Raw genomic sequence first — 12213 nt, 5'->3', positions numbered from 1 at the left:
GCCTGCGATTCCAGTTTGTTATTCCAGCTCGCCTTCCCTCTGCGGCCCCCCGGGCCAGAAGAGCAAACCCTACAAAACCCACCCCCCCCAGCCCAGCATCCCTGCCCTTCCTCAGCATCCAGGGCCCTATCAGCTGGTCCGGGCTTTGCTCACCTACCCAACCCCTGGATGGTTTTCAAGTTGAACAATTTAAGCAGAGGAAAAATACCCCTGAAATTCATAAATCTCCTGCCTCTCACGATGTCTGTTGTTTGTCTCCCTCCTGTGGAGAGCGATGCACAAATAAAATTAATGCCCTCGCCTCCCGCCCGCGGCTTTGCTGATAAAACAGCCTTTTTTTTCTATCCGTCTCACAGGATTATAAACCAGGGCACTGCAGGAACGCGACTGTGAGCGGCGTCAGGAGAACCGCATCCCGCAGGCTGCAAACTCCTCTGGAGCCCCTTCGAGGTGTGTGCTGCCCTGAGAGTGCTCTCCAGCTTCTCCGTCGATAAAGTCCACACATCCCTCATATGTGGTTTAGGAAAAGAGGATTTGCAGGCAGCAAAGCCAGGCTGACAAAGTCCAAATACCAACATTCACATGCTGCACACACATCAAACACCAATTTCCCCGTGTAGCGCCGCTGGCTCTCCTCTCCCCCGTAATGTTATCTTCTTTACAAATCACTCCAGGTCCCATAACTCCTGGTTACAGCTCCTCATTTTATCCACGGAGAAGGCCCTTAGTGAGAGAAGCATCTCGGCGCTGGGATTATCCCAGCGATCCTGGCTTCTTGGCAGCGCGCGAGGCTGCCAGCCCTCCGTTATTCACCGCTTGTAAGGCAGAAACGCAGAGCATCACCAGCCTGCGAGGAGCAAAGCCCTGTACACGTTTATTCCCCAAGATCAATCGGCAGTGATGGAGGCTCAAGCGAAGACAGCAATAAGCTGCGGTACAACTTCTGCACGGCCAGCGCATCTCGCCCCGAGATGGGGCAGCCGGGGAGTTTTTGTCATCCCACGGAAATCCCAAGAGAGGAGAGGGAAGGCAGGACAGGTCCAGCTAGGAAAACCTCCAAGGTGACCACAGTTGTGACTCCAGAGAAAGGTGGCACAGACGAGTCTTAGCAGCAAGTCTCAGCTTAGCAACGCTGAAGGACGTGGAGAAACAAAAAGAGAAGTCGCTGCGTGGCAAGGGTTGCTCGAGAGATGCCATCCATCCTTCGCAGTACCTATCGGCCACGTCCAGCTGTTCCTGGCATCCTTTTAAATGTTTGGCTGCAAGAATGAATACAGGGAACAAAGTTTTGCTTTGAAGCAAGGCAAGCAGAGAAAACCTCCACCGGAGACGTTTGCTCAGTGCAGACACTGCTCTGGAGAAGCAATGTCCATTCTCACCTGAGAGAGCACAGCCTTTGCTCCCAAGCCGAGGCAGACAGCCCAGCACGGATGCTGCTGTGGAGCTGGTGTGCTCAAGGTGCCTGCTAGAGTTTGTGTAATTCAGGTAATTCGATTATTTTGACATTTAACATTTGACAAACTAGCTACAGAGTCAAGCCAACCTCAGGCAAACCCGAGTGAGCGACTTGTGTAGGCAGCAATGATTCAGCACGTTGGTGTATGGCCGCTGTAATTAAGAAACGTAAAAATAGATAAAAAGGAATAGGGGACACTTCTAAAGGAACGCTTTCCTGGCATTTTCCCCAGAATATTTCCACGATATTCTGCCACAATAAAAGCAAACAAAAGCTCATAGCAGAGAGAAAATGATTTCAATTCCAGCCAAGGCACTTGCTTCTTGATTTTCCCTTCAACTCTAATAATTGTGTTGCGGCCGTTCAGAAGTGAATGTAACACAAGCAGCAAGTGTGACTTCAGTCCTATCTAACCTGAATCTAATCTGTGAACCTTGATTTCTTTCAACCTAGAAGTTCCCGAGAGAAAGGGTAGAGCAGGAGGGCTGCGAATGCAGGAGCCCCAAACCTCAAAGAGCTGCAATAGCAGCACTCTGAGGGCTGTTGCTCATCTGCGTGTTCACCTCATCACCAACTCAAAACAGCATTTCCTCCTATTTGTTAGTTATCTGCAGTAGCTTTTTTAACTCAAAACAGCATTTCCTCCTATTTGTTTTGCTTTTTTGGGAGCAGGAGATGCTTACAGAAAACCTGTCCTCCTTACACCCACCGACCATGGGTTTTTCCCTGATCGGGTATAGAAAGGTACCCGAGTTCCTGCTCTCATAGCCACGTTATGTACGTGGTATTTCACCTCCAAGTGTTGTCTTCACTTCCAAGAGAAGAAATGCAGGAGTCTTCCAAGACGGTAGGGTCTCAGGCTGGCATGACATTCCTGTTTCCAACACTCGCTCCTCCCCAAAGGCTCTGTTCACCGTTTGTCATGAAAGAAAAATTAATCCTTGACGTCTCACATATGCTTTACATTTCAAAGACCAGCCTGCCCTTCACCCGGCTGGACCGCATTTATCCCAGTCTCCTAACGAGAGCTAAGGGTTGCCAGCGTAGTTGGTCTGAACTCAGCACTGACCTTGCTTTCAGGTCAGAGCAGCAGACTTCCCAGGTCCCTTCCACACAAAGATTTCGATGGTCTTTTTCAAAAATCCCAGGGATGATTGAAAGCAATTACTTCACCTGTACAACACTTTTCACCAGCTTTTTCCCCCCCTTAGAAATACACAGTATTATGACAACTGTCTACAGTCTCCAGCACGCCCATGCCTCCCAAACTGGACAAGTTACATGAACAAGTAAATGTAGTGTAATTTTTTTTCCACAAAAACATAGAAAGATGCAAGTTATCATTCCTGAAGTTAACCCCAACAACTTTTATTTTTAAACCACATTATTACAAAAAGATTTCACATCAATAAAATGCTAGTCCTCAGTAAATGTGCAAACTAAATGCTTATTTTCGCGACCGTTTGTGTTCTATGAGCAACACAACAAGCCTGTTCCGAAGGAACTTTATTTCCTTTGCATATGACTTGCAAAATAAGTCCTTCAGCTTTTTGCGCAAAACTCCTAGAGAAGGCAGGCTGCGGCAGTCGGGGATGTTCAGCATGCTCTCAAAGAACTCTTTCCACAGTTCAGCGTTGGCAAGCCTGCAAAGGAACAAAAATACAAAAAAAATTTCTAAATTCAAGCTGTTAAAATACTATTTCCCGTATTTACCCTGCTCCCTCCCTAGTTACAGGCTGGAGCAACTGCAGACATCGCTGTAACACAACGCAGCTTCCGTTGCGGCACGCTGCTTAGCGAACCAGTGGGATTTTTCCCCGTTAGTTGTTGTTTCCTCCTTCCAGGCAGGAAGTAGCTGAGGACGCCGTGCAATTCGCCACGTGCACGGCTGAAACGCTTCCTGTGCTTAAGTCAGTGAATTTGATACAGCAGTTCCCATGCCCTGAACCCAGTTTTTAGGGCATCAAGAAGTGCATGCGAGCAACACTGAAAGTTGTCACAGAAACTAACCTCAAACCAACCTGGTACTAATGACACGTCTTTCGAGACAAGGGAAAGTTTTGAAAAGATTTTTGACACCAACCTTCTGAAGGTTCCCTCAGGCTTCCAGATACCATTTTCATTCTTCACTTGCATGTAGGTACCAAAGAGCATGCAGTAGACCGTTGCTGCAATGCCAAAGTAGTCTGTCTAAACAAAGAATAAACAAGTTTCCTATTAAAAATGTATTGAGACCACTAAAAATTAGCTGAAAAACACTCTGCAGAGCCAGCAGGGCAAACTCTGTAAGAAGAGGGGGTTCAGGATTGTGTTTCTAAAGCAACAAGCCAAAGCTACAACTCTGGTGCAAAAGTCTAATACTTCGATACTCCATTTATTCACACCAGATGCACGCAGGAAGCTCCAAACGTTCAGGCTGCCTATGCAATCTCATACCTGGTAGTTCCATGGTTTCTGCGTCAGCATTTCAATACACTGAAATCCAGATGTTTCACACTTTGCAGTAAATGCTGTTCCTTCAGGAAAGAGTTTCATGTCTATGCTCTGGCCCAAGTCAATGAGCGTCAAGCCATGAGCGAGACCATCTATGTCACATGTATCATTGTCCAGAAACCTTCAACCATGACGACAAGAAGTGATCACATAAGTGTCAAGGCTATGATATCGTGATATACTGGCATCTCGTGTAGCAAAGAGGAATACTTGCCTTTCTCCAAGTATGAAATTGTCAGGCTTAATGTCACCATGAATGATTCTGCAGCTGTGGAGCTCTTCCACCATATAAAGAATTTTTACAGCAAAGTAGATTACAAGTGCTTGAGGCATCACCTTTTCAGGCAGCTTTTTGTAAATGTTTATGGCATTCTGTAAACAAAAAGAGAGAGAAGAACCATCAGCTACACAGAAACAACTTGATATGGATAACAGGTCCATGCTGATAAATGCAGAGTACATTCACAATGAAGGCCTGTGAAGTGGAGAGTAGAGGAGACATCTGGATATTGTAATATAATCACACTCCAAAAAGAATATAGATGTTCCAGAGCGTAAGCCAACTACACTTACTAGCAACGTTCCATAGTTGTAGAGCTCACCAACCAAAATGCTTCCATTTTGAAAGAAATGAGCAGAATAAAAGTGGATGTAGAGATGGCGTATACTTGGATTGATCCTTTCTGCCAGTTGCGTCGCGATATAGAACTCCCAAGGGTTGGCAGGCTTCTGGACCTGTAACCAAAAAGTTGATTTACTAGGAAAATCTATTAGCATTAAAAGCGGAAGTTCATCTCTGGTTGAGTTTTTTTGTTGTTTTGGGTTTTTTTAATGGCACAGTAGGCATTTTTCCTTTTGACCAAATAAAATACTTATATCTACAGTAAATAACCTCAGGTCGATACACTTAATGATTAATCCTCTTGAATCAAGACTTCAATTACACACCACAATTCCATTCTGGCTTATGCACTCTTTTATGTTATTTAAAATGTCAGTCTTTCTGCAGCTTTGATGTTTCTGCTGGCAACAGACACCTTGTGCAATAGAGAAGGCTTTTGAAGTCAAAGGAGGAAAACCCTTCCCCTACTGTTTCCCCTGCTACATTGAACACTTGATGCTCAAAAAAAACCCCCAACGCCTTAAGTTGCCTTTACAAACTAGAAAGCTCTCAGTTAAGGTGTTAACACAAAAAATTTTTTTTTCCTGAAAGAGTAGATGTTACAGAGGAGATCCACAAAAAGGTTCTAAAGATAGATCTAACGCGGAAAGGCTAAGGGAGTGTGCGTGTCGCCTCAGTCGCATAACCATGTTTCAGCCAGACTGTAGTAAGTGTACACGTGCTCTCTCAGCCGGCAGCAGATGCAGGGTTGCATGACCTAGTACAACCCTCTCGGGCTAAGCCGACCTCGCAGTTGCACAGACTTTCCTTTTGGCAGCGGTTCTGATGTAAACACATGCTATCATCTGTTGCTCATTCCTGCACTGAAGCAGCCTGGAAAAAGACAGGGCAGAGCAGAGAGGGAGCTGCTCAGTCTACAGTCGCCATCAGGACAAGCGTGTTTATTAATAAAACTGCACCAGAGAGGTATCACCCAGCAAAGGCTACGTAACAGCCAGCTGCCACCAAACAGGCTGGCTGAACAAAGTGCAAAAACGCTTGTGGAAAGCTAGTGGGCATGTATCTGGAACAAAGAACGGCCCCAGTTTTATCATCAAGCCACATATATTCTCATTTTCTGGTGACTAAGAGCGCTCATACAAGTAGCTGCCTTTGTTCAGCTAGGAAAGATAGCCTGGCTGCAATTCTTACTCCTCAGGACACTTGTGACTACTTTATAAAGAAAAGGTGAATAAGAAAGTCGAGTCAAGAGGAGAAGTAACTTCCATGTAGAATCAATCACACATCACAGCACTACTACAAGACTCCACAATTTTCCAGCAGAGCTATTCTGAATCAACACTACTTACCTTGAATATTACTTTCTGATTGTTTCTAGGGTTACTTGCATCCAGAATGGAAGCTTGATAGACTTGGGCAAAAGCTCCCTCTCCAACCAAGCAGTCCACATGGAATGAGCTGGAACCTTTAAGAGATTAACAGCATTAAGTCCTGCTGGCAAACTTCATGGAAGAGACATCACTACTCAGGGGGGGGGAAAAAAAAAAAAAAAAAGGAAAAAAGCACCAGCCTATATAAGTTACTGCTTTAACCTAAGGCTAGTCTTTCTCTACAAGTCTCTTCTTGCTAGCCATCCTTTGCACAGAAGAGAGCCTTTACTCACTCTTGGGAACAAGAGTGCTGTGAAGTGCCACATACCAAAAATCAGTGTTTCTATTTTAGTCTGACTCCCTGGAAGTAATCAAATTCCAAAGTGCATTTCTTGTAAAGTAAACACTAATGTTGAAGTCATACAAGCGTGTTGCAATTACTGTCGTACAGATTTTGTTGACACAGGACCGCTGCTGTTCCATACAACGGTTGAAAGTTGTGTCACAGATTACTAGGAAAGGAAAATTAGGAAGATTCCCTACTCAGGATGCCTAATCAAAAACACTTATGCAACAAAAGACAAACAAAAAACCAGGTATAATTTCAAATCTGAGGTTTAGATCCAGAAGCTATCTGGATATATGTGCAAGTGAACTGAATTAGAAAGATACTTCAGAAGTTCCCAGAAAAACTTCAAGAAATGCTTTAAAGTGAAATGTTTGAAGTAGCTCTTACCCAGTGGGAGTTCATTCTTCAGTTTGATGGACGGAAGAGTAGATTTCCATTCAAAGTAGTTGGCATAGGTGTGGAGTGGTTTAGGAAGCTCTGATAAGAATTTGCAAATCAATTCCTTATCCCAAGGGTTCTCAACAAGGACTTCAGGGAAAGAAGAAAAACATTTAAACTATAAGAAAAGTGTCGTTTCAAAGAGGTAACAGAAGGTTATACTTGAAGAGTATCTTTGATTTAAAAAAAAAAAGAAAAAGAAAAACCCCAGAGGGATAAGTTAAGTATTTCTCCATTTTGACAATCCAGATTTTATACCTGTCTTATCTGTTAAAGTTGCCCAGAAAGACAGATGTTTCTGAAGTATTGAGCCTCAACTAGCAAAGAACCCCTAGGTACTCCCAAGTATTCCTGTACTGCAGAATATCTTTGGCATCGCATAATACAGGTACGACCCAAACTTGTCCTTCCTTACATCGCTGGTACGTACGCAGCGATCTCCTTGCAGGAGCCACAAGACCGTTTGCTCACTGCAGGGACCACCTTCATGCTGGAACGAAGTGCTGCTGCAAGAACATGACATCACTCCTGTCTCGGACCTGATGGAAGAAAACTGTAGGCAATGCTCTGTACCTGCAGCTCTAACACTCCGGGCTGTCCTGTCTTGCCCAGCTCCAGACAGCTTTTCATGAGAAATTTTGTCCACCCCAACAGATGAGGAATATTCAGTTCTGCTCATGGCAGTCTGCTCATGTAATCTTTGAGAAGCAGCTGTAGCGATTCCTTGAATTCCATTTCCTTGAAGCTCTCCTTGTTCTGCAATGTGTTCAAGAGCAGGGCTACATATTTAAGACAAAATATTATTGAATGACAGTACTGCTGTGGTATTTTTGCATCTTCAGTATGCAGAAATGTGTCAAATGTCCGTGCTTGCGACTTTGGCCATAAACAACATAAATATGACTAAAATGGACATTTCTTAAGAAAGTAAGATCTGGTCATATCATGCTACCCATAGTCTAATAACTTGCAAGTTCATCGGCCAACAAGTTCAGCCAATATTGCAAAGAAAGCAGTAGTTATACATGCACAGCCATTAAAACTTTCTGGACAGTTAACTTTTAACTTAAACGTGTCAGAAAACTTAAATCACAGGAGCATCTTCAGGGGCATTGTCACCATACCCAGGTTCATTCAACTCTGCAAAGTGCGAATAGGTACACTAAGGAGAGTCAGTATGACACAAATACATCAGCTCTAGATTACTTGGAAAACTCACATCAAGGGCAGCCTAGCAGACCTGCCTGCTCTGGCATAGATTCGCCCAGCACTCCCGTCTTGAAAAACCTCAGCAAGTCATGACATACCTTAGATTCTTAGTTTTTGTCTGCTTGTGCAGTTCTTCCGAAAACTCCAGATCCATTTGCGGTAAGTCATCCCCGCAGGCTGAACAAAGGGAGTAGCAACAATAGCAAATGTTTGTTTTCCCCAAAGGCAAGCACATTTAGAGTATTCTTACCAAGGTTAAGTCGCACCGCAGCTGTGAAAGCTGCGAAGGCATCACAAAAGCTAGAACTGAACAAGTCTATTTTAAAATATATGAGTAAAGATAATAGCTCAATTTCTTTAGGGAATGTATTCCAAGACTAAAGAGGGGCAGACAAGCATAAAGGTGCCCCCAGAAGAAGGCAGCGCTGGGACTTCAGTCAATTTTTTACTAGTTACAACCCCTTGGAACAGTTCAGAATAGCAGTTCAACAGCACAGTCAAAGCCTCATCCCTTGCCACTTTCTTTTATCCCCCCAATTAAAAATTCTTGGAAAGCTTACATGCAGGGCCAGCCCATGCTCCCAGCTGCTGTTCTGCAAGGAAGGCATACTCAGAAGTGGCAGCTGTGGGAGCCATACCTATGTGGTATTTGGTAAGGCCTGTGAGGTAACCAGGGCACAGAAACAGAATTACGCAGGACTGAATTAGATGCTTTCAACCTGAAGCATTTGTTATTTTACCTTTGTTTTCCAAAGCTTGTAGGGAACGTGCCGACAGGTAATTAAATGGTGTTGATACAAGCTGGGCAGCTCGTGCAAAGTCTCTTGTGTTGTTTGGACTGGGAGCTAAGGTTTTATTACTATTTGGTACATTCCACACTGTATAATCATCCCCCAAGAATTCTGGTGTCCCTCTTTCTTCCTAGACAGGAAAAAATGCATGAAGATTTAAAACTAAGCCATTGAAACTATCCTGCCAGAGCTGCGCTGTAACCTACGAGCAGCCTCTGCGGGCAGTTTCAGTAACGTTGAGTCTGCATGTGTCAAGTTACAGTATTAGAAAAATAAAGGAATGGCAATAAAACCTAAATCACAGGTTTACATAGTTTTGTATCAGACCTGAATGTTGACAAGAATCAATACCACAGCAAAATGCTAGACAAGAAAAAGTTGCCAGAAGAGTCTGAAAAAGCCCATCTCATTACTTAGTGATCGCCTATATCCAAGCAGATTGAAGTTTTAGGCATCTCCTCAGCTATGAAAATTGTCCAGTAGTTACTAGAACATAAAGTGTTTCTCGCTCCCTGTCCTTCCTCCCCCAAAGAGATGCCAAATCCACACATCAACTGCAGTCAGATTTGTTCTAGGGGTAGAGGTCTCCACTATCAAGCTCTTAGAAGTTTTGCGAAAATTAACAACTAAAAAAGCTCATCTCATTGATAGGAAATGGGAAAGGGTACCTAGACTTCAGCTAGGTATCATTCATAAGAATATTCCAGGATTGGGATAGAACAAAGGTAAATACAACCACCTCCGATATCCCCTGTAATTATGTAATCGATTTTCAAGGCTAATTCTTGCAATAAGATCAAACACTCACTTCTGTATTTGCTGCACAGTCAGTCAAGGGACGCTCTACAATAGTTCTGGGCTCTTCTGACTTGTTTTTATGCTGTGGGATCCTGACAAAACAGGTAGTTTACAACAGCTTTTCCCCAGAAACTTTCCCAGGCAGACTGACCATAACAAAGACTTGCTGGTTTTAATTTTTATTTTTTTTATTTATTTTTAAAGAATCCTCTTTGCAGATACTTAGAGAAGTTGCAGTAGCTCAAAGAAACAAGCTAGCCACAGTTATCCAGAAAATGAAGCATCTCAAGTACGCTGTCCAAACAGGGAAGTTGCGCAATTCCACAGAGAAGCAACTACAGCTTTCTCATGCCACTTCCACGCAGCTGCTAGCGATTGTATTCAAGTCAATCCTGATACTGCAAATACAGTCACAGCAAAGTTATATGGAATAGAATCAATCCTATAGGTAATTCTTAATAAGCTGAACTCAGCTGTTACTTTTTTCCTCCTTACCCACTGTTCTCTTTTTCATTCTCATCTTCAAAGATAGAAAATGCAGGCATGACAACGGCAACATCAGTTTTCAGACTTCCATCAGGCTCTTAAAAATAAAAGATAACCAATATCACCATCACCCAATGAGGATTATATAAAGTCACATTTTCACCCCTTAACCAGGCAACTGATGGTCATGATGTCCAGCTAGACCAGGAACGTCCTCAGAATTGCCACACAAATCATCTTTCCTATAAGCCCCTGGAAGCAGGGAAGATTTTTCCATCTCAGGACCAAGACTGGCTAAGAGTACAGAAGCCTTCTTGGCTGCATCTGACCCGTTGTGAAGTAATCTCTGTGCTTACTCTTGTAAGCCGCTGCTACTGCCTGGTTTTCAGACAATTTTAACTGTTAGAATAAGGTGGCGATTCAAATTCTAACACCCAGCCTACAAAATGTTTTAGAAAAAAAGCTGTACTCATATGAAGAACCAGCTGTGCCCTTTTCAGTTAGGTCTTAAGTACCAGAGAAAAGTCTCTACAGAGAAGCAACATGTTCAATACACACATTAATAGGCTTGCTAACAATAAATTGCTTCTGCTGTTCTCAGACTGTGCATCGAAATATACAACTTATCTAAAAGGAAAGAAGTTGGTTCTTCACAGCTGCTCAACTACTTATCTCAAAATTATCAGGACTGGTAGGTGGGGTAAATGGGAAATAAAGGAGTGAAATATCATGGACTGAAAAAACAAATAATACAGACCGCTTTTTCTGCAAAAGACTTCAAATGCCTCCTCCTCGCTTTCTTCAATAGATGGTTCAGGCAAGATGGGTGTTTGAAACATATCCATGAGAAATCCTGAAAAAAAAATAAAGAAATAAAATCCACAGGAATACCACTGCAGTAAAAGAAATTTTCAGAGGTTCTTCCATTGTGTAGTAGTCAAATCAAATGCCAATTAATTATAATATTCTTATCATTTATAAAATGCCAATAACAAATTATTCCTTCATATTGCATTTAAACACTCCAGACAACTGAACAAACACAGGAAGATCCAACTTGGCCAACACATAGTTGCTGGTGCCATGACCTTTTTTTTTTTTTTTCCTCCTTCCTCTCCAAGATGAGATTTCAAGTTCTCCTAAAGGAGCAAGTTCTCTTTTATCTTCTTAGATATTTGGAAATCTAATGAATACCACAAGCTTTTTCGTTTTTTCTTTTTACAGATGTATATTCAGCTGCAGTAGTTTGCTACATGTTAGTGGTTAACGTGCTTACTATCAAAACAGAAGAACATGGCAGAAGAGTACAAAAGGGATAAAATAGCATCAGGATATTATTACGCCACATCTGACATCAGAAATACAACTGCAATTTCCCTCTTAGGATTTTGAAAAAGCAATGTTTAGAATTGACAATGTCTGTTAAATAATCAAAGACCTTTTGCATAAGTCACCCTTGCTTCAGCTTTGGGGGAAGCTCACCATCAACCAGAGTTGACTTAACTTCCTAACGTTCTTCCACATTAGTCTGTTACGGGTCTTCATCACTGAAACTGGAGTCTCTGACACTACTGACAAGAGCAGCTCAGAGAACATGCTGCCCAAAGAAGCCTGGCAGGTGTATCTCCAGTGACTTATCTGGAAGTTTACAGGATATGGCTGTTGGGATGTTATTAAAGCACCTATTTCTGGTCAAAGGGTTTGGGTCATTCAGACAATCACAGAAGAAGAATGCCAGTTTAATTTTATTTTTCTCTTTGATTGAATGGTGCACATGCCTATCCCTAGATAGCCTCCTTGTATATTCGGCTCCACTAAAATTACCAGGCAAGATCCCATTAACTCCAGGGGAACTAGTATGTTACTCCAGATGCTTACCCAATGCTTCCTTTGTATGAACCGTAGGTGAAGGTTGCACTTTGAATGGCGTTGCCTGCGTTGCTCCTCCCAGCGAGGTGTTTGGGGTAGCTTGAGAAGCATTTCCAGAAGCAAAGGAAGAATTTCCAACTCTAAATGCTAGAAAAGAGAACAGCGAGATAATTTCTGAAGCAGCCTGGGATTGTTTATTAACATTTCAGTGCTAGCAAAATGTTAGCAAGAGAAGTAAACAAGATGAGTAGCAGAATGACAGTCCAGAATTTTGGGAGAGATTTTGGCTTGTTCAGAGTTCTGCTTGGCAGATTCCCAAGGGAGACTGCCCT

The 12213-nt window shown here is 42.9% G+C and overlaps 1 protein-coding gene across 1 annotated transcript in view; it reads right to left on the bottom strand.

Annotated features, from left to right (window-relative positions):
* Positions 1-2903: 2903 nt before the first annotated feature.
* The window catches only part of BUB1 (BUB1 mitotic checkpoint serine/threonine kinase), a gene marked incomplete at its 5' end in the record, with an annotated part of 16437 nt that continues 7127 nt past the window's right edge, over positions 2904-12213 (bottom strand). The window contains 14 exons of the mRNA XM_009700676.1: positions 2904-3099; positions 3540-3646; positions 3893-4070; positions 4164-4321; positions 4523-4684; positions 5921-6036; positions 6678-6818; positions 7302-7507; positions 8036-8114; positions 8678-8858; positions 9537-9618; positions 10022-10109; positions 10770-10865; positions 11891-12028. Coding sequence (XP_009698978.1) covers positions 2904-3099; positions 3540-3646; positions 3893-4070; positions 4164-4321; positions 4523-4684; positions 5921-6036; positions 6678-6818; positions 7302-7507; positions 8036-8114; positions 8678-8858; positions 9537-9618; positions 10022-10109; positions 10770-10865; positions 11891-12028 — 1928 coding nt within the window. The remainder of the gene's footprint in view (positions 3100-3539; positions 3647-3892; positions 4071-4163; positions 4322-4522; positions 4685-5920; positions 6037-6677; positions 6819-7301; positions 7508-8035; positions 8115-8677; positions 8859-9536; positions 9619-10021; positions 10110-10769; positions 10866-11890; positions 12029-12213) is intronic.

This window comes from Cariama cristata, unplaced genomic scaffold (assembly GCF_000690535.1).
Source record: "Cariama cristata isolate BGI_N322 unplaced genomic scaffold, ASM69053v1 scaffold5065, whole genome shotgun sequence".
Classification (NCBI taxonomy): Eukaryota; Metazoa; Chordata; class Aves; order Cariamiformes; family Cariamidae; genus Cariama; species Cariama cristata.
Note: the sequence above shows the minus strand (reverse complement) of the source record. Positions and strands in the feature narration are given on the sequence as shown.